This window comes from Myotis yumanensis, unplaced genomic scaffold (assembly GCF_028538775.1).
Source record: "Myotis yumanensis isolate MYYU_CA2020_CCGP unplaced genomic scaffold, mMyoYum1.0.hap1 SCAF_3, whole genome shotgun sequence".
NCBI classification, from domain to species: Eukaryota; Metazoa; Chordata; class Mammalia; order Chiroptera; family Vespertilionidae; genus Myotis; species Myotis yumanensis.
Window position 1 is genome coordinate 214,665,746 of NW_027223754.1, and position 21,378 is coordinate 214,687,123.

The 21,378-nt window shown below is 68.2% G+C and overlaps 2 protein-coding genes across 4 annotated transcripts; both read left to right on the forward strand.

The window, feature by feature from the left end:
• The first annotated feature begins 1,901 nt into the window (after nt 1–1,901).
• Nucleotides 1,902–8,885, forward strand: PANX2 (pannexin 2). The gene is given in 4 exon segments (XM_070411331.1): nt 1,902–2,179; nt 5,506–6,080; nt 6,082–6,967; nt 7,677–8,885. Coding segments are annotated over 4 exon segments (2,031 nt in total). The 5' UTR covers nt 1,902–1,953; the 3' UTR covers nt 8,021–8,885.
• A 3,372-nt stretch (nt 8,886–12,257) lies between these two features.
• On the forward strand, nt 12,258–20,968 carry TRABD (TraB domain containing). Of its 3 annotated transcripts, none has more exons than XM_070411332.1 (9): nt 12,258–12,312; nt 17,211–17,275; nt 17,472–17,604; nt 17,756–17,922; nt 18,077–18,217; nt 18,768–18,878; nt 18,961–19,100; nt 19,334–19,618; nt 19,746–20,968. In XM_070411332.1, exons 2-9 carry the CDS (start codon nt 17,243–17,245, stop codon nt 19,921–19,923), a joined length of 1,188 nt encoding a protein of 395 aa, XP_070267433.1. In that variant the 5' UTR covers nt 12,258–12,312; nt 17,211–17,242; the 3' UTR covers nt 19,924–20,968. The 3 variants fall into 3 exon arrangements, with proteins under 3 accessions (XP_070267433.1, XP_070267434.1, XP_070267435.1); XM_070411333.1 differs by having other exon boundaries at nt 17,472–17,589; XM_070411334.1 differs by having other exon boundaries at nt 17,472–17,550.
• The last annotated feature ends 410 nt before the right edge of the window (nt 20,969–21,378 follow it).

Here is a 21,378-nt window from a genome sequence, read left to right on the forward strand (position 1 = left end):
CCTGCAGCTCCCTCCCTCCCGTGGAGGGCTGTGGCCCCACCTCCAGGAAGGCAGCTGGGACAGGAGCGGGAGGCCCAGGCATAGGGAGTGGGATGGGGTGCGGGGAGACAGCTTTTCAGAGGCTGCAGAGCCCACGGGACCTTCCTGAGGGTCCCACAAAGGATCCGGGCATAGAGGGCGTGGCGGGGCCAAAGCAGTGTCCACACCGGGTCCCGAGGCTGCCCAGGCCCCTAGTGCTCCCTGGGCACCCGGGAGGCCCAGGGCAGTGGCTGTGAACACGGACACCATCTTCCTGGCTGACAGGTAGGGAACTGAGGTTCTGGTGGCCCAGCCAGGCCCACGCTGGCCTGAGCCTGAGGACCAGGCTCTGAAGACGCCCCACAAACGGCTGCCGTGGGTGAGGAGGTTCTGGCCCCAGAAACGGTCCTGCTTGGCCACCTGTGTGCCATCCCGGTCCCCCGTTCGCCTGGTTACCAGGTCACCTTGTGCCCTGACCACAGCCTCCTGCGACTGGGCCTGCGGGGTGAAGGGGGACCCCCAGGGCTGCCCAATGACGGGGCGACCCGCCCCCCACAGGTGCACAGGAAGGAGCTGTTTGGCGGGGAATGGGGCCCTGGACACTGTCTGAGGCCAGGGGCCGGGGGGGGGGGGGGGGTGTACCTGCCATGTCCACCCAGGCCGGGCCGTGGGGCAGCACCACTTGGGCTTCTCAGTGGCTGTAAGGGTGGGGGGTCTGGCCGTGGGGTATCTGGTCCAACCAGGTTGGACATTGGAAGCAGCCCACTGCCTTAGTGACTATGGGGGAGGGGGGTGGAGAAACGTACATTTAGACCCATTGCACTGGGTATAGAAATGGACTCCTAGTGGTCCTATTGGCCAATGTCACCCCAATTTTTTAAACATAACGGCCCCTGGCACAGGCCATGCTCCTCCCCCCCACTAGCCCCGGCCTGCGCCCCCACCCCCCACCCCCGCAGGCAGGGCAGCGGTGACCCAGCCGCAAACGCGCTCAGACGTGTTTGCTGGGTGACTATTGAGTGAGGGTACCCCCCAGCCACGCACTTTCACACGCTGGTGCGCGCATCTATGGGGCGGGAAGGGGGCCCGCAGGAGAATCAAGAGCGGGCTCTGCGGGGACCTCCGCCCCCAGAAGTGAGGGCGACGCGGGATGGATGCGGGCTGTCGGGTGGGGGGATGGAGGCCGGAAGGGGCAGGGAGCCGGGCCCAGAAGCGCAGGCCCCCAGCGCCCAGCCAGGGGCTGGCCCGGGCCGCAGGCGGGGTGACGGGCAGGAGGTCGCGGCGGGGAGCAGGCAGCGGCGGGCAGGTGATGTGGGGACCGTGGTTCGCGCTGGGCACCGGTGGGGGCTGCGAGGGAAGACGCCCCGAGCTGGGAAAGGGGTGCCCGGTCCCACGTCCGTGTCCGCAACGCTACCGAGGGCGCGGGGGCTCCGCACCCACCGCGGCGGCCAGGCTCTGGGAGCGAAGAGGCGGCACCGCGCCCCGAGGGTCGCCCCCCACGGCCTCGCCCGCCGTCCTCGTCTGGAGGGAGAGGAGGAACCAGCCCGGGTTCATTCGTTTTATTGAATTTAAGTATTTTCTGCAAAGTCATCGCCGGCGCCGCATTCTGCGTGGCGGGGGGGGGGGGGGGGGGGGGGCGGGGGGGCGGAGCCAGGCCGCCGGTTTGCCGCGGTAAACAGCCCCCTCCCCGCCGCGGGAGCGGGGCCGCGGCCCCAGCCCGGGACACCGCCGCCCCCGCGAGGACGCGCCAGGCCGGCCGGGCTGCAGCCCAGCGGGGGCGGCGGGGCCCGGCGCTGGACCCCTGCCCGCGGGGGCGGCGGAGCGCCCCCCTCCCCGCGCCCCCGCCCCTCGCGCCCCCGTGAGCTCCCCCCCGCCCGCCCCCCGCGCCCCGTGAGCCCCCGGCGCCCCGCGCCCCCCCGCCCGCGCGCGCCCCCCATGCACCACCTCCTGGAGCAGCCGGCGGACATGGCGACGGCGCTGCTGGCGGGCGAGAAGCTGCGCGAGCTCATCCTGCCGGGCGCGCAGGACGACAAGGCGGGCGCGCTGGCCGCGCTGCTGCTGCAGCTGAAGCTGGAGCTGCCGTTCGACCGCGTGGTCACCATCGGCACCGTGCTCGTGCCCATCCTGCTGGTCACCCTGGTCTTCACCAAGAACTTCGCAGGTGAGGCCGGCGGGGGGCCGGGGGGGGGCTTGGGGGGGGGCTGCAGGTGTCCGTGCTGCCCGCCACCCGCGCGCCAAGCCGGGCCTCTCAGCAGCCCCTCAACACCGCCGTCCTCACTGTGCTGCCGGTCACTCGGCTGCTCCCGCCCCTCTGCTGCCGGCGTGGTTTTGACCTCCCATTCGCTCACCTGGAACCCGGGATGGACCCCATCCTGGACCTCAACGTCGTCGGGGCACAGATGAGAGAGGGGTCTGGCGTGGGAAGGGGGGCCCAGGAGGGGAGTGGGCAGGGTCTGAGGAAGGAGGAGTGGCCAGGTGAGAACCAGGAGACGCTACAGGTGATGGATGGGAATAGCAGAGCCCGCCTGGGGCCTTCCCCGAGGAGCAGGCCAGCTCTGCTCAGCCACAGGATGAGGCCTCCCGGAGGTGGGCGGCTGGAGACCCAATCGCACCCCCAGGGTCTGGCTGGCAAGGGTTTCAGGCCCAGGTGACCGTGAGAGGACCCTCCCAGCCCCAATGCCGTGTCTGAGGGCCGGGGGTGCCTGTCCATGAAGAAGGGATTGGGGCTCCTCTAGGAGGGAAGTGCAGCTCTGTCCCCCAAGTGACATTGGCAACGTCCCTGCACTCTGCATCCACTTTCCCGAAGGTCTCACCTTTTAGGGGACACCCATTGTCCCACGGTGCCTAATGCCCCCCAGGGCGGGGGGCACCCCAGGGCCCAGACACTCAGACTCCCGGGGCCAGGACAAGCCCACAGCTGCTGAGTCGGGTGTGGGTGCTGCCCACTCCGGGTGTCCCTCAGGGTGGGCAGGCGGACTCGGTTCCCAGGCTGCTGAACAAATTAGCACAAACTTGGTGCTCAGAACCAGAACTTGACTCTCTCACAGTCTGGGGTCCAAAATCAAGGCGTGGGCAGGGCCGGGCTCCCAGAGCTCCGGGGAGGGGCCCCTGCTTTCCTCCCACTCTGGGGGCCTGGCAGTCCTTGGCTTCACGAGGCTGAATCGCCCAGTTTCTGCCTCCTCTTCTCCTGGGGGCCTCCTCTCTGCGTGTCTGTATCCAAACCTCCCGCCTTACGAAGACACCAGCCACTGGGTTGGCGTCCACTCCAGTGTGGCCTCATCTTAGCTTTATTGCCTCTGCAGAAACCCTATTCCCAAGCGAGGTCAGGTTCACAGATAGCGGGGATTGAGACTGGACTGTCTTTTGGGAGACAGTTCCCAGTACGATGCACACAGAGGGGAGGCTCAGGACTGAGGCCAGCTCAGCCTGGCAGGGCCTCGGCACCCTCCGCGTCCAGCCGGGCCTGGGCTGCTGGGGTCTTCCTGGGCATCCTGGTCCAGTGGGCCTGCCGTGGAGCTGCCTGTATTTGCACGGGGAGATGGTGCACCCACCTGGGCCCTGCTGGTGGGTGGAGGGGCCGACCAGGCACTGCTGGCCTCCTAGCTGGGAGCTGCCCAAATGCCAGGCCCTCGGGTGCCCGGGCTTAGCGGGTGGTGAGTGACCCCCACCACATGGACCACCCCTCAGTGGATGGAGGGGTCAGATGGGTGTGTGGCCACGACAGGGGAGAGACTGAGTTCAAGGGTTACCAGGGTCCTTGGACAGGGGACCAGCAACTCCTCAAACAGCCACCTGATGAGGTTCCAGCGTAGTCAGTGCACCTCTCCGACCACAGCCAGTGTCCCAGCTCGGCCTCTGCTTCCCTTTTCAGAAAGGACGGGAGGCAAGCATCTCACACACACCCCCACCCCGACCTCCAGGCTGGGCCTGTGAGGAGTGAGGCCCCAGCCCAGCCAGTTCTGAGGCCCCTCCCTCCCGTGGGGCCAGCGCCCCGGGAGCGTGTTTGTTCAGGTCCCTGGGGGAGGCTCCAGGGAGGGTCTCGGTGGGTGCGGCCAGCCTCCACCTACAGCACAGACTTGGTGGCTGAAAATAACGCAAATGGACTCTCACTGTTCTGCAGTCAGAAGCCTGAAATGTGTCCTATGGGCTGGAACCAAGTGTCAGCAGGGCCACCTCCCTGGGCTTCTCCAGCTCCCAGGCCCCTGCACCCCTGGGTCTCTCGCCCTGGCCCACCCTCTGTCTCCTTCCTTACACCTTTTTATTTCTTTATAATATTTATTGATTTCAGAGAGGAAGGGAGAGAGAGAGAAACATCAGTGATGAGAATTATGGATCGCCTGCCTCCTGCACACCCCCTCCTGGGGATGGAGACCGCAACCCAGGCCTGTGCTCTGACCAGGAATCGAACCGTAACCTCCTGGTTTATAGGTCGACGCTCAACCACTGAGCCACTGGCCAGCCCTTACACCTCTCTCTGACTCTGATGCTCCTGCCTCCCTTAAAGGGCCCCTGTGATCACACGAGGCCACCCGGTCACCCAGGCCCATCACCCCACTGAGAGCCCTAACCTCACCCATGGGCAGTCTGTGAAGTAACCTAGTCGCAGGTTCTAGGGAGCCAGCTGCAGCGCCCCACACGGAGGCCTGTCGGGTGTGGGGTCTGGGCGGGATCTGGACCTCCCCTGGGGTGAGAGGGCTGAGAGGAGGAGGTGGGGGCCATGAGCCAGGTCTGGGGGTGGCTGGGGTAGGGTCTCGCCAGCCAGAAGAGCAGCTCCATAGAGCTGGGGGCGCGGGGCCCGGAGGGCAGGTGCTGCTGGCAGGAGTCACCGGTGCAGGAGCATCTCAGCTGCCCTGCGGGAGGGCACTCGGTGTGTAGGCCGGGCGGGGCCCAGACTCCTGGACTCAGAGGGTCGGAGGGTCGGGAGGGGCCTGGGGCCGGGAGCCTTCGGCACAGCAGCGTGGGACTGCGCAGACGCAGGTGCAGGCTCGCTCCTCCCCCAGGCTGCACCCCAGCACCGGCTCTCCTTCCGTGGTAAGGACTTTCCGGATGCTGCATATGGCCTTGCCACTCAGCCATGGGATTTCCAGGGGAACCCAGGGCCACTGTCCTCAGGGGAAGGCCAGGGGCAGCTGGGGCGGGGCCAGGCCCGGGCTGGTCCAGCTGGAAGGCGGCCCTGGCTCGGGGCATGGCCTGCCCTGCCCTGCTCCTCTCGGGCTGGTTTCCCCTTTGCACACAGAGCCCGGTGGCCTTGGGAGGAGGGCCTGCTGGCAGTGCAGGCTGGTCCCAGGTGCAGTGGGCACAGCCGTAACCTAACCGAAGGGGCAGCCCACTGCTGGGGGGGGGCGGGGTGTGCCCGGTGCGACCCTGCCCGGGTTGGGACATGAGGGAGGGGAGTGTTTGAGGAGCAGCAGCCTCTACAGGCCCGGGTGTGGGCGGGGCGTGGCCGGGGAGGGTCTGGCGCCCCAGCCCCCTCTCCTCTCCCCCCAGAGGAACCCATTTACTGCTACACCCCACACAACTTCACCCGCGACCAGGCGCTGTACGCCCGCGGCTACTGCTGGACGGAGCTGCGGGACGCGCTGCCCGGCGTGGACGCTAGCCTGTGGCCGTCGCTGTTCGAGCACAAGCTGCTGCCCTACTCGCTGCTGGCCTTCGCGGCCATCATGTACGTGCCCGCGCTGGGCTGGGAGTTCCTAGCCTCCACCCGCCTCACCTCGGAGCTCAACTTCTTGCTGCAGGAGATCGACAACTGCTACCACCGCGCGGCGGAGGGCCGCGCGCCCAAGATCGAGAAGCAGATCCAGTCCAAGGGGCCGGGCATCACGGAGCGCGAGAAGCGCGAGATCATCGAGAACGCGGAGAAGGACAAGAGCCCCGAGCAGAACCTGTTCGAGAAGTACCTGGAGCGGCGCGGGCGTAGCAACTTCCTGGCCAAGCTCTACCTGGCGCGCCACCTGCTCATCCTGCTGCTCAGCGTGGCGCCCATCTCCTACCTGTGCACCTACTACGCCACCCAGAAGCAGAACGAGTTCACCTGCGCGCTGGGCGCGTCCCCGGACGGGGGGCCCGGCGGGCGGCGCGGGCCCGGCCGTGCGCGTGAGCTGCAAGCTGCCGTCCGTGCAGCTGCAGCGCATCGTGGCGGGCGTGGACATCGTGCTGCTGTGCGCCATGAACCTCATCATCCTCGTCAACCTCATCCACCTCTTCATCTTCCGCAAGAGCAACTTCATCTTCGACAAGCTGCACAAGGTGGGCATCAAGACGCGCCGCCAGTGGCACGGCTCGCAGTTCTGCGACATCAACATCCTCGCCATGTTCTGCAACGAGAACCGCGACCACATCAAGTCGCTCAACCGCCTGGACTTCATCACCAACGAGAGCGACCTCATGTACGACAACGTGGTGCGGCAGCTGCTGGCGGCGCTGGCGCAGTCCAACCACGACGCCTCGCCCGCCGTGCGCGACGCAGGCGCGCAGACCGTGGACCCGAGCGCCGACCCCGCGCAGCCCGACGGCGCCGAGCCGCCCGTGGTCAAGCGGCCGCGCAGGAAGATGAAGTGGATACCCAGCAGCAACCCGCTGCCGCAGCCCTTCAGGGAGCCGCTGGCCATCGTGCGCCTGGAGAACAGCAAGGCCGACAAGCCCAAGCCCGTGCGCCGCAAGACGGCCACCGACACGCTCATCGCGCCGCTGCTGGACGCGGGGGCGCGCGCCGCGCACCACTACAAGGGCGGCGGCGACGCCGGCCCCGCCCCCGGCCCCTCGCCCGGCCCCGACAAGAAGCCGGCCCGCCACTTCTCGCTGGACGTGCACCCCTACATCCTGGGCGCCAAGAAGGCCAAGCCCGAGGCCGCGCCCGCCGCCCTGCCCGCCTCCCGCAGCCAGGAAGGGGGCTTCCTGTCCCAGGCAGAGGAGTGCAGGCTGGGCCTGGCCGCGGCCCCCGCCAAAGGTAGGCAGCCGGGAGGGCCCGAGGGGGGCAGGGCGGGAGGGGGGGCAGGGCCTGCATGGGGTCCAGGGAAGGGAGGACCCGCTCCCGCCCTCCCCAGCCCGGGCACCTGGGAACCCTGTGAAAGGCGAAGGAGTGGCCCTGCTGGGGTGAGAGGTGAGGCTGAGTGGACGCGGGTGGCTCTGCAGGGGCGAGTTCCAGCAGGACCCGGAGTCCTGTGGGGGGACAGGAGGAGGCTGGGCCCGAGGGCTGGAAGGCGGGACAGGGAGGTTGCTCAGGCCCTGGAGAAGGTGCTGGGAGGCCGGTGTGTGCTGAGGGCCTGCCCCCCGCCCCCCCCCCCCGCCGGCCGGTGTGGCTCAGCGGCTGAGCATCGACCCAGGAAACAGGTAGCCTCCCGTTTGATTCCCAGTCAGGGCACAGGCCCAGGTTGTGGGCTCCATCCCCAGTGTGGGGCCTGCAGGAGGCAGCCGGTCGATGATGTTTCTCTCTCATCATGGATGTTTCTATCTCTCTATTCCTCTCCCTTTCTCTCTCTAAAAAATTAATAAAGGCATATTTTTTTTAAAAAACAGGGGGTCTGGCCTGGACCCCACAGGCTCTGGAGGCTGAGGGAGAGATCAACCCTCCCAGGATGTTTCGGGGGGGTGGGGAGGGGTCGCATGGTGGACAGATGGGCCTGCGGGGGTGACGTGCTGTGTCCTCCGTGTTGCAGATGCCCCGCTCGCTGAGGAGGACATCCTGTACCCAGCAGAGCCGGCCCGGGCTGTGCTCCCCTCCAGCGGCACCTTCCATGTCTGCTCGCCCCCGGCCGCCCCCGCCACGGCCCCTCTGTCACCCGCCGGCCTGGGCAAGCCCGACGCCCTCGCCATCCTGAGCCGCAACGCCACCCACCCGCTGCTGCACATCAGCACGCTGTATGAGGCCCGGGAGGAGGAGGACGGGGGGCCCCGGGCACCCCCAGACATGGGGAGCCTCATCGCCATCCCCCCACCCCAGCAGATCCTCATCGCCACCTTCGATGAGCCAAGGACCGTAGTGAGTACCGTGGAGTTCTGAGGGCGCATGGCTGCCAGGGTCCCCCAGGGGGACCTCTCCGCATGACCAGGATACACCGCCGCCCCAGCACTGCCCACCCCAGCCTCCCACCCGCATGCCTCGGGCTCAGCACCTGTCCCTCCCCCTCTGTGGCATTGTTGGGGTGCTGGCTGGGCCAGGGGCTGGCCATGAGCCCCTTCCCTGCACCAGGCGCTCGCCGTGAGAAGAGTTTATTTTCTTAGTTTGTCTTGGGCCCAGGATGCTGGCCATGAGGGGTGATCTGTGGGGGGACATGTGGGTCCGAGGTGTAGAAGGAAGCTGGGGGCAGGGGCACCACAGGCCTGGGACGCACAGCCGCTGAGCCCACAGTGCTCCTGGCTTCCCCGGGCAGGGCCGGAAGCCCTCGGGTCAAAGGTCAACATGCACTTTCTCCTTGTACCCCGACTACCTGTACTTCACCATGGTTACTGTAACCCACAAGTATCTCTCTTGTCAGGAGACTTAGGGTGCATTTAAAACAAAGGATGTGTGTGTGGGCGTGTGGGTGTGTGTGGCAGAGGGGGAGGGCGCCTGTGTGCAAGTAGACATGTGGGTGAGCGTGCAAAGCATGCGTGAGTGGGCACCAGCGTGTAAGCAAGTGTGTGTGAGCGGGCCCAGGTGAGCGTGCACGTGTGAGACCAGGCATGGGCGCCGGGGCGTGAGCAAGGAACGGAGTCCAACGCAATAACCACGTCCCCATCCGGGCCCCAGCCCCGGCCCCGGGCCCACGCCGCTTCCCGTGGGAGCCGGGCCGCGTGGCGGGTCTGCCCCTATTACCTCAGCCACGGCAACCACGTGACGCATTAACAAGGTCGCACTGAGCATATCAATAAATACTATTCTGATACCGCCTGCGTCCCGCGTGGTCCACGCTGGGGCCTGTGCTCTGGCCAAGGCCTCCTGTGTCACCACTGCATGTTGATCCTGGACCCCACATTACAGGCCCCGGGAGGCGCCCCCCTGCCTTCCAGGCCATCCTGGGGGTGCTGCGGACCCACTGCGAGGCAGACATCTGGTCGTCACTGTGGCTGACACACCGTGGCCTCTTGCTAACTGCACCGTAGGCGCAGGGACCAGGTGAGCCCTCCAGGGCGCACAGGCTCAGCAGAGACACGACGCAGCGCCCAGAGGCAGCCATCTCCTCTGCCAGGTGCTGGGGGACGGGCTGCTGGGTACACTCGGCAGAGCAGGGGCTGCTGCCAGGACCCAGGAAGGCTCCCGGAGGAGGCTCTGGCCTTGAGGTGCTGCTGATATCATAGGGGTCCAGGGCAGGGTCTTGTCACCAGGCCTAGGACTTGGGCGGGGATGAAGCTGGCCCTGTGGGTGTTCCATGGGACCACACGCCTTGCAGGCCACGGCACGTGACCCTCAGGGTCTGACGGGACGCTTCGTGCAGGCAGGTGGCTGGGGCAGTGGGGCCAGAGACCTGCAGGGGCAGAGCAGGCAGGCGAAGGCCTGGAATCGCAGGGAGCGCTCTGCAGAGAGCCCGGCATGGGCACACCTGACCGCCTGGCCTGGAGCCCCCACCCCCAACACCCACCCAGCAGCCGGGAGCTGGGCAGCTGCCCTTCCTGGGAGTCAGATTGTACGGGGACGTGGGAGGCTGCAGCCCACCAGGTGTTTGAAATGTAGGTTTGCTGTTGTTCAGGTGTGGGGAGGCAGGACGAACAGTGGCCATTGCGATGACAGTTTGTGCTCACAGTCTCCAGGAGGAGGGGCCACACCGGGCGGGGGGCAGGGGAGCAGGGACGGGGGCACGGGAGCCCTCGCTGTGGTCTCTCAGGGAGGAACGGGCAGGGAGCAGCTGAGGACGGGCTGTGTGAAGTGTCGGGGCTCCAGGACAGGGCTGCCCCTGGCTGGCGGGGACCTGGCCCCGGATGATGAGGGCAGGTGGGGGGTGGCCCTGAGTAGGAGCCCCACAGAGGAGGGGCAGGCGGGCCCTGGACTGGCCGGTTCGCGCTGGAAGCTGTTGGCTGTGTCTCGGAACCAGCTAGCCTGGAAGGGGCAGCCGCGTCCCCGAGGCTCCCTGGGCCAGAGCATCAGGAAACGAACACCTGTCCCCAGAGAGCACTCACCCCGCGTGAGCCAGGACGCTCTCCCTGGCCCAGCTTCCCAGGCCCCTTGGGTTGGCACTCAGCATCTCCCCCCACCGTGGGAAGGGATCGTGCCCACAGGACTGAAGCAGGCTGGCCCGTGGCCCTGGGCAGCACCCCTCCGGGTCCCACACTGGCACCCGGCTCCATGGAGACGATGGAGGCCTAGGGGACCCACCAGGGCACACAGGTCATGCAGGCCTCAGGTGTCAGCATTGCCGCGGCCTCCTGCCTCTTTTCGAGTGGGCCTGGGGTCAAGCTTGACTTTTGTGACCCTCGCCATCCCCACCCCGCGCATTCGGAGCCCAGCTAGGCCCTGCCCGGCCGTCCTTGTCCCCCTGCGGCCTCCTGCTCGTCCTGCCCACCGGGGTGACTCCACTCGGCGTGGAGACGGCCCCAAGTCCCGCAGGGTGTGTGCCACCTGAGCACGGCGCCGCCATCTCCTGCACGTCCCCTGCCAGGGAGCCCACCCGGGCCGCTGCTGCAAGACACGCGCACACGGGTCCGGGCGGGGCTTGAGGACACCTTCCGTGGACTCCCCGAGGCCTCTGCAGTCTGCCAGGCTGCCCCACCTGTCCCCGGTGTGCGGTGCCATCTGCTGAGTCACTGTCCCGCAGAGGCGGGCACTCCCTGCCGGGGAGGGAAGGGGGGGGTGGACTCTGCCCCCGCAGGGCGAGGGGGGGGAAGAGGAGAGGCTGGGGGGAAACTCGGCAGCCCCTCCGTCAGCCAGGCCTCTGCCCGCCACGCCAGCCCAGCGTGGGCAGGCCCCGGGCGATGCCCCAGAGGGGGCCATGGCACACCACCTGGTAAACACCCTCCTCCCGTGAAATGACCTGTGCTGGCACTCGGAGCCAGTGGGAGAACCGGACAGAGGGGCTGGACCGGACATGCCTGTCCAAGGAGAACAGGCAGCCCCGAGGCCAGCCAGGCCCCCCGGGACCAGGAAGCTGGAGGAGGGAGGCGGGGGCCGCCTGGCGGGCAGAGAGCCCAGCCCGCTGGCCTGGAGGGACTCTCCCGCGCCATCCGGAGCAGGGACACCGCAGACTCCGGCGTGGAGCCGGGGGCCCTCCGAGTGCAGTGCGGGCCGCTCCCCGGAGCCTGTGCGGCCTTCCTGGAGCCCGAGGGCCCCCCCCCCCCGCCCCGCCCCGCACCCAGCTCCTGCTGGTGGGCTGGGCGGCCCCACCCCCCGGGCCTGGCAGGGTCCTCTGGCTCCGGCTGCGGGCGGGCAGCCTCTGGCCCAGAGCGCTTGTCCCAGGCGCAGAAGTAGACGCTCCCTCCGCCCTTTCCTGCAGGGAGCCCCTCGCACCCGAGTCAGCGGGCTCCGGGGCCGCGAGCGCTGGGCATGAGCTTCGGGGCGCGGTCTGGGCGGTCCAGGCGCGCCGCCCGCAGGAAGCCCTCAGCGCACCCACCGGCTGTGCAGCGCCTGGTCCCCGCAACCGGGCGTTCCCCCGGAGGGGGGCGGGGCCGAGGGCGGGGCGGGAGGACCCCGAGGCCACCGGCCGCCGCCTCTCGTGCCCCGGGGTCAGAGGGGGACAGGGCCCCTCCGCTGGCCGTGGGCCGAGGGCTCCAGCCGTCCAGGTCCGCCCGCCCCGAGGGTCCTCCAGGCCGAGGGATGGCCAGGCCAGTCTCGGCGTCCTCTCCCCGCGCAGCCGGCCGCGCGCCTTGAGACCGGCTCCCAGTGGGGGCGCTGCACAGCTGCGTCCTCTGCTCCTCGCATCCCGCTCTGGGCCGCCCCTTTCGTCTGTACCATTTCGCAAAGCCACCTGTGGACGCTGTACGGACATCATCCCCACTCGACAGACTGGGAGCTGCCACCAGAGAATTAAAGGCTTCGCAGGGCCTTCCCGCCCAGGCGGCGGGCCGGGGACTCGAACTCGCGTCACCGTGGCCGCCGCCTGTGTCCTGAAACCCGGGTCTCCGGGGCGGAGCGACGCTTTCCCGCACGCGGCCTTCTGGGAATTGTAGTCCGCGGGCGCCCGCGCGCGGCTCCCTGGGAAGTGTAGTCCGCTGGTGCGCCGCGGAGGCGAGCTGGCGGCGTGAGGAACTGCGCTTCCCGGCATGCCGCGCGCTCGGGGCCCGGCCGCCGGCCTGTCCGGCTGCCCCGCCCCGCGGCCCCGGCCCGCCCCGTCCGGTGGGGCGACGAGCCGCATGGAGGCCGGCTGAGGAGCGCCGCGCGCCCCGGTACGTCGCGCGGGCCGGGGGCGGGGGCGGGCCGGGGCGGGGGTCTCGGGCCCGGGCGGCGCGTCCCGGGAGGGGCGGGGATCCGGGCTGCGGGGACGGGGTCTCGCGGGTCCCCGCGCCTCCCGGCGGCGGCCTGGCGCGGGCGGAGCGGCTGCCATATGGCGGGGGAGTCCGAGGAGCCGGTGACAGCCCGGCCCCCGCGTCCGGGAAGCTGCCCGTCGAGCTGTAACTCACGGGCCACGAAGTTCCCGTCTCTGTCCACCCGCCGGGCGTCCGGGCGCCTGGGCGGCCTCGGGGTCCGGACGGGCGCTCGGCGCCGCGGGGCGCAGGTGGCCCCGGCCTGCGCGACCCCCGGAGGGACGGCCCGGGCGCCCTGCCTCCCGCCGCGCTCGGTGCGGCGCCCCCCGCGAGGTGACGAGGGCGCCCGACTCGGCCCCGTCAGCCCTGCGGGCGCCCGCGGGGCAGGTCCGCCCGGACAGGCCCGGGGCCGGAGCCGGCGCCGCCGCGCGGTGGTCGGTGTGGGCAGCTCCGGGCGGCCCTGCGCTGGACACGCAGCCGTGGAGGCCCAGCTCGGACCCGCGGGCTGTCATCCCGGGGCCCCGCGGGCCGTCGCCACGCCTCCCCGAGCCGGTCCCGCCGGACCCGGGGGCGTCTCCAGGCCGGACCCGGAAGCCAGGCCGCGGGGAGGCCTTTCTGGGGGGAGCCGGCGGCGCAGTCCGCTGCGGCCATAAGGAAACGCCGGGTCGGGGCTCGCAGCCCGTTCTCCCCGCCCCGGCGGCTGGAGCCTCAGGTGGGGGCGGGGGGGGGCTGCCCGGCCGCTGGTGGGTCCCTCCTCCGGCTGCGGGGCTGGCAGCCTCCCCGTCCTCGTCCTCGTGGCCAGCGCTCTGGGGCCTCCGCTCTGGGGCCCTCGTCCCATCATGCACCCCCCCACCCCACCCCCGCACCCTCACCCGAACCTGAACCCGAACCTGAACCTGACCGCCGCCCGGAGGCCCCACCTCCTGCGCCATCGCGTTGGGCTTAGGGCTTCGACCCCTGGACTTGGGGACATAGAATTCAGCCTCTAGCAGTGGGCCCCGGAGGGGACAGCGGCCGGAGGGGTGGGCAGCCAGTGGCCTGTCTGAACTCAGGTTCTGCCCCACAACCCCACGCGGGACACGTCACGTGCTACTCTGATCTGTGTCCCTGGGCTACACACCCGGTGGGTCCCGAACACACCTGGGGCTCTTCCCCCTTTTTATATGTATATGTATATGTATATGTATATATATGTACGTGTGCATATGTATGTATATGTACGTGTGTGTATGTATGTGTACGTGTGTGTATGTACGTGTGTGTATGTATGTGTACGTGTGTATGTGTACGTGTGTGTACGTGTGTGTATGTGTACGTGTGTGTGCGTGTGTGTACGTGTGTATATGTACGTGTGTGTACGTATGTGTGTATATGTACGTGTGTGTATGTATGTGTACGTGTGTGTACGTGTGTGTATATATTGATGTCAGGGGAAGGGAGAGGGAGGGAGAGAGAGAAACATCCATGATGAGAGAGAATCATGGACCAGCTGCCTCCCGCAGGCCCCACACTGGGGATCGAGCCACAACCCAGGCGTGTGCCCCGACCGGGAATCGAACTGTGACCTCCTGGTTCCTAGGTCCACGCTCAGCCGCTGAGCCGCGCCGGCCGGGCTCTTCCCACTTCTGAGCCAGCCCCTCCCAAGGCTCCTTGACAAGACAGGCCCTGGGTTGTCTGGACTTCCCACACTTGGGAGTTTGTTTTCCGTCTGGGAAGTGCCACGATTCCCCAGCAAATAGTGGTGCTGTCCCTCCAGCCGGGACGGCCTCCCTGCAGCGTTCGCCTCCTGCCTGCGGGGTCTGCCCAGCAGAGGGCAGCCGAGAGGCCCGTGTTCATGGGCCAAGGAGCATGTGAGCCATGCGTTTTGCAGCCTGGAGAGGCCCTACTCTGTGTGGACAGCTGGGCGGCAGCAGCTCAGAGTCCTAGCTGGTACAAGCGTCCGGCCCAGGGCCACATAGCGCTGAGGCTGGTCAGATCTGGCCAACCTGGTGACCGTCGCCCGAAGCACAGTTGCTGGCAGGTGGCAGACGAGCCCACCTGTTTGCCAGACAGACTGGCCGTGGCCAGCCTTGCTCAGGCGGCACCTGACAGCTGTGCCCAGCAACCTACCCCAGGCTGTGCTCCGTGGACCGGAGTGAGGACGGGCCTGGCAGAGGCTCCTGCTGGTAGGGACGGGCTCTGGGGCCTGGATTTGGGAGGGTGTCAGCCAGTGTCCGCTGGTCCCTGCAGCCTGCAGTGGTGGGAGGCACTGGTGGGACCCATCAGTCCAGGGATTTCATGGCAGGAAACTGGGAAGGACACAGATGCCTCCCCAGCAGCCGCCGGGGGTGCAGGGAGGAGGCTGGCCCAGTGATCCGTGGGGCGAGGCCCTGTGCTCCCTCCAGGGTCCAGCCATACAGATTGGAAAACACATGATGGTGACCAGGGAGAGGGGAGGGGGCTAAAGCCCATCACGTCACGTCCTGGGGGGTATCGCCAAGGCCCTGCCGAGGTGGGGGAACCAGACAGTGTTCAAGGTGGCGCCTGGATGTGATGCGGCCAGAGAGGTGCCTCTGGGGACTGGGATGGGTTTCAGTGGGAAAGGGGGGCCCGGCCATCACGGGACTCCAGGTGTGGTCCCCACGGGCACTGCTTCCTCCTGGGTGTCGGGGGGGCGGGGGGGTCCGGCCAGGCTGAGGGCACGGTAGGTGAGGGCAGAGGCCGGCCCAGCCCTGTGGCCACCAAAGGCTGGGAGGGAAGGGGGGGCGGTGGTGGCTTCCCGTGTGGTGGCTGTGAGCACAGTGGGTTTTCCTTGTGCTGCTGGGAAGTGAGGGTGGGCTCAACCGCCACCCTCCTCGCTGGCTGCCCAGGGGCCCGAGAGGGAGGCCCACGCTGTGATCGCGGCCGCAGGCCCAGCTTCCTGTTTCTGTTCCGGGTGGTGCTTGCGTCAGGCAGAGCTTTGCTCTGTGAAGCTGGAAGGAGGTGCTGGGAGGGGCGAGGCCCAGGTGAGCCACTGCCCGTGACCAGGTGCCCGCGGTGCTGCTGCTCCTTCTGGGCGGGGACACCCCGCAGGAGGCCAGGCCAGACTCGGGCTCCAGCCGGGCTCCCCTCCCTGTCCCGCGGGGTCCGACTCCCACCCTCCTCGCCGGCCGCCGTTGTTCCTCTTCCTGGCCCTGCTCATCCCCGGGACGGGCCGCCCCCTTCTGGGTCTGCGTGTCCTGGAAGCAGGCCCGGCCCTGACCCCGGGCAGCGGCCCTGACACCGGGAGGCGGCCCGGCCCCGGCTGCACCTCCTGTCCAGGCAGTGCCTCCCGCCACAGGGAGGAGGCGGAAGCTCAGAGGGGCCAGTTGCTGGGTCGGCAGTGAGGCCAGGGGCAGAGCCTGGCGTGGTGTCATGCTGAGTCCACTCTCTGTTTTTCCTTTTTAAAAAAATATGTTTTTATTGATTTCAGAGAGGAAGGGAGAAGGAGAGAGAGAGAGAAACATCAGTGATGAGAGAGAATCATCCATCAGCTGATGGGCGCGCAGGAGGGCCACCTGGGCATGTGCTCTGACCGGGAATCGAACCATGACCTCCTGCTTCACAGGTCGATCTCATACACTGAGCCACGCCGGCCAGCTGGGCTGTTTTTCCTTTTTTTAAAAAAAATATAAAAATATATATTTTATTGATTTTTTGCAGAGAGGAAGGGAGAGGGAAAGAGAGTTAGAAACATCGATTCAGCTGCCTCCTTCACCCTCTCCACCGGGGACGTGCCCGCAACCAAGGTACATGCTCCTGACAGGAATCGAACCTGGGACCCCTCAGTCCACAGGCCGACGCTCTATCCACTGAGCCAAACCAGTCAGGGCTGTTTTTTCTTTTTGTCACGAAAGATCTGTAGTGAACCTGAGCCCTGGCCGGCTCACTCAGTTGGTTAGAGCGTCATCCTGATACACCAAGGTTGCGGGTTCGATCCTTGGCTGGGGCACATACAAGAATCAGCCAGTGAATGCATCAATAAGTGGGGCAGCAAGTTGATATTTCCGTCTCTCTGAAATCAATAAATAAATTTTAAAACTTAAAAAAATAGTGAAGCCTGGCCCGTCCTGCAGCCCTTCGGGGTCTGTCCCGTGTGTCCCCCAGCGGCGGCTGCTGCTGAAGCCCATCCCGAGCCCGAGGCGCACCTGTGGGGCCACGTCCGGCCGACAGGCTGTGAAGCCCCAGGCCGCCAGCCGCGGCTACAGCCAAGCACCGTCCCTTCCGTGCAGCCCAGTCATGGCCCGGTGTCTGCGGGGCCTCATGGGTCTGGTCAGGTTCTCGCCTTTCTGGGTCTGTGCGCCGCCTGTCCTGGGGCAGCAGGACCAGGTCCAGCCGGTGCCGGTGGGAGGCGCAGGGATGGACGGCCCGTGGCCCGGTGCTGCGCCTGCGCCTCCCCTCACACCAGGGCCGCGTGGAGAGGCCCGGCCTGTGCGCCTCCCCGTCTGCGCTGACATCTGTGCACGTGGCTGACTCCATGGACGGCAGCCACGCTCTGCGCTCACAGATGCTGAGACAGCCCCGGGTCCAGCATTAATGTGACACACAGGCTCACTGCTGTCACTTGCGTTTCGTTCCAAAGTCAGACGGGACCTGGTCCGCCTGGGTCAGCAGGAGGTGGGGGCGGCCGGGCTGCCCTGTCGCTCATGGCCGAGTCTCACACCCGCTGCACCCGGCCAGGGACCCTGGAGGCCGGTGATGTTGGTCCCACCCAGGGCCATTCAAGACGACCGACCAGACCCATCCCCTGACCGAGCCCCCTGCTCCCCACCGAGCCCCCTGCACGGCCTGGGCTCCCGGTGAGGACGGACCTGTCTCCTCAGGCTCCCTGGTTGGTGCAGAGCCTCCTGCAGCCATGGAGGAGGAGGAGGAGCAGCCGGCTCAGGAGGTGAGGCCCGCGGGGTGGGCACAGGGCCCAGCCAGGAGGGCGGCCTGCAGAGCGATGGCCACACAGAGCTTCTGGTCCTGGGGGGGCTCCCGGCAGCACCTGAATGGGGGTGCCTGTCAGGGCGAGTGGACGTCTGGGGCTCAAGCAGCCTCCAGGCAGAGGATCCCCAACTCAAACACGCCCCTTCCCTCCGCAGACCAGCACGGACCCCGCGGGGCCCTCGGGAGCTGCAGAGATGGTGCCCAGGGCGCCTCCCGGAGAACCCCAGAACCTGTGTTCGTGCTCCCAAGACCACGCGGTGCTGGGCGGCGAGGGTGGGCCGCTCCTGGGTTTGTGGACGGGCCCTGCTGCCCAGGGCGTGGGGGTCTCCCTGTGGACATGCCCCGTCTCCTCCCCTCCCTCCCCCCGCCACGCCTCCTGGCACCCCTGCAGCGCTGAGAGCCCGGGCTCTGCGCACCCCAGCGGTCTGTGTCCTTGCAGCCGATGCGGACGCCTTCAACCTGCTGCTGGAAATGAAGCTGAAACGGCGGCGAGAGCGGCCCCGGCTGCCGCGCACGGTGACGGAGCTGGTGGCCGAGGACGGGAGCCGGGTGTACGTGGTGGGCACTGCCCACTTCAGCGACGACAGCAAGAGGGACGTGGTGAAGGTGACCGCCGCCGCGCTGGGCCTCCCGCACCCCCTGCCCAGGGCAGGGACCTGTTCTGAGCGCCCTCTCTCTAACTGCCTAAGGCCGCAGGGGGCGGGGCGGGGGCGGGGCGGGTGTGGGGGGCGGAGGGGCGGCAGTGACGCTGTCCCTGCAGACGATCCGCGCGGTGCAGCCGGACGTGGTGGTGGTGGAGCTGTGCCAGTACCGCGTGTCCATGCTCAAGATGGACGAGCGCACGCTGCTGCGCGAGGCCAAGGAGCTCAGCCTGGAGAAGCTGCAGCAGGCCGTGCGGCAGGTGCGTGGGCGGGCACCGGCCCCTCCGCCCCCCCCCCGCCGGCCCCTCCGCCCCCCCCCCCCCCGCCGGCCCCTCCGCCCCCCCCCCCCGCCGGCCCCTCCGCCCCCCCCCCCCCCGCCGGTCCCTCCGCCCCCCCTGCCGGCCCCAGGGGACGGGCTGCTCCCTGCTCTGCCCGCCTGTGAGCCTGGGCCCCTGGTCACAGGACCCAAGGCAGACCCGGCCTCCAGTTAGCACAGGAGCAGCCCACCCTGTCTCTGCCTGTCGAGGCCCCTTCGCCCTCTCCCTCACCGAGTGTCAGAGGAGGAGGAGTTGGGGACTCTGAGCAGGTGGGGGTGGGGGTGGGGGTCTCAGTCCCGTCCCGCCATCTGCCAGCCCCAAGCCCTCGGCCACTGCACCGACCGTGGGCAGTGGAGTCCTGGGCTGGGCTGGAGGGAAGGAGCGGCCAGGGCAGGGGCCAGCAGACCGTCCACCCTGCAGCCCTGGGCGGGTCCACATGGCCAGGCCTCGGGGCCCACCGTGGGCCTGGTTCAGGCGGGCGGCCTCTCTGCAGAACGGGGTCATGTCGGGGCTGATGCAGATGCTGCTGCTGAAGGTGTCGGCCCACATCACGGAGCAGCTGGGCATGGCGCCCGGCGGCGAGTTCCGCGAGGCCTTCAAGGAGGTGTGCCTGGCTCGGCGGGGGCGGCTCGGGACCGGGCCCCCGGGGGTTGCGGCGTCCCCAGCCAACCCCAGCCTCTGCCCAGGCCAGCAAGGTGCCCTTCTGCAAGTTCCACCTGGGAGACCGGCCCATCCCCGTCACCTTCAAGAGGGCCATCGCCGCGCTGTCCTTCTGGCAGAAGGTCAAGCTGGCCTGGGGCCTGTGCTTCCTGTCGGACCCCATCAGGTAGGGCCCCTCGGCCTCCTGCCCAGCCCGGCAGGGATGGTGGCCCGTAGCCCGGGGTGACCCCCAAAATGACAAGGGGTCTGCACGGCCCCTCGTCCTGTGGCTGAGCCTCAGACAGCCTCCCAGCCCTTCCTCGGCCATGATCCCCAGCAAAGGGGCCCGGCCCCACCCTGGCTGAGCAGCCCAGCCTCCTGCCGGCCCCGGCCGGGCTGGCAGCTTCCCTCTCCCCCCAGCAAGGACGACGTGGAGCGGTGCAAGCAGAAGGACCTGCTGGAGCAGATGATGGCGGAGATGATCGGCGAGTTCCCCGACCTGCACCGCACCATCGTCTCCGAGCGCGACGTGTACCTGACCTACATGCTGCGGCAGGCCGCCCGGCGCCTCGAGCTGCCCCGCGCCTCCGACGCCGAGCCCAGGAAGTGCGTCCCCTCCGTGGTGGTGGGCGTCGTGGGCATGGGCCACGTCCCCGGCATTGAGAAGAACTGGACCACTGACCTCAACATCCAGGAGATCATGACGTGAGTGCCCGCCGCCCACCGGCCCACGCACTGAGCTAGGCGGGGTTGGGGGGGCCGCTCGGCTGGGCGGGGCTGGGGCTGGGTGCACACACCCGGAGCCAGGCCCAGCCCACCCTCCCTCCCCCAGCGTCCCCCCGCCGTCCATCTCCGGCAGAGTGTCCCGGCTGGCGGTGAAGGTCACCTTCTTGGGCCTGCTGGGCTACAGCCTATACTGGATGGGGCGCCGCACCGCCAGCCTGGTCCTGTCGCTGCCCGCCGCCCGGTATTGCCTGCAGCGGGTGTCCTCGGCCCGGCCGGACCCGTAGGAAGGACCAAGGAGCCACCGCAGCTGAGGGGCCACCTGTGGCTGCTCCCCATGCCGGCCGCGGGCACGGGCTGGCCCCGAGGAGCTCCTGGTGCCAGCCGTGGGTCCAGGTCCAGCCTCGCCTGCTCCCGCCCCCCAACCCACCCAAATAAAGGATCATTTAACTGCTCTGAGCGCAGGCTTCCCCCCCAGACTGTTCGCGGGGCTCATGGGCATCAGGCAAAGGTCAGGAGGCCTGAGCTGTGTCCTGCCCCCTGAGCCCCAGCGGTGGGCGTGGGGGGCCCCGGCTGCCAGCCCTCCCTCACGTGCCTTCGCTGGTGCCAGTGGCAGGAGCAGCCACAGGGTCCAGGGGGCCCTGGAGCGTCGCCCCAGGAGAGCGAGGGGGCCAAACAGGAGCCCGGACACTCTGCCTGCAGGGAGTGTGTGTTTTGGGCTTTTTTAAATTTGTGAAATTTTTACTCAGGTAATTTTAACTTAAAAGAAAACAAACTGAAGCAGATGTCAGGAAATACTAGCCTTAAACCGGTTGGGACAGAGGGTGGCTTTTCCTTGGGTGTCGGTCCTGAGGGTGAGCGAGGGCAGGTTCGGCCCTGGCAGTGGGGCCGGACGCCCCTCCAGCCCCCGGGCGCAGGGGTGGGAGCCTGCCCGGCTGTGGGGGTTGAACCTGCTTCCTGTGCATCTGGTGGGGGACCCGGGGGTCCCGACCGCCGTGGCCGATGGCGTGTGTCCACCAGGGCTGCCAGTTTGCACGCATGCCAGCAGGTGTCCCCATCCCCCGCACCCCCACCTCCGTGGTACAGACAGAGGCTCGAGCCGGCCCACCCAGCACCTCCGCCTCGGGCATCACTCGTGTGTGTGTCAATCGATCCTGTTATGTTACGACGTCGCGTCCCTGCAGCCGGTCTGGCCGGTGTGATTGTGCTGACACAGTGTCTGACCAAATCAGGTGAACCCACAGCTGGGCCTGGGGCCTCGGGCCGGCCGCGTCCTTCCTGTCACTCGCTTGTGTACGTGTTCCTTAGAACAAATAAAAGCTAATTTTTGAAGCTCCTGTTTTGTGAAATGTGTGACAACGGACTCGAGTGACCAGGGAGGGGTGCTCCCTGGGCCACAGTGGGGAGGGCAGCAGGAGGTCCACGGGGGACACGCTAGGGAGGGTGTTGCGACAGTGGGAGGACCTGAGTCTAACCAGGGCCGGGGGCAGCTCACCCTCGTCCTGAGGGACCGCCACGTCCAAAGCAGAAGGCGCCTGAGGTGGGTGTCCCGAGCTGAGGGGACGGGGGTACTGTCTCCGGACAAGGTTCCACCGCCTGCTGGATTATCGGGGAGCCTGCAGGGGGCTCCGGTCCAGTCGCCCAGAGAGCACTGCGCCTTCCTGGATGCTAGCCCCTGCCTTCAGCTGCCACAGGAGAGAGCGCTCATGGGGCGAGACACCACCCGGCCGGAAGGACCCGGA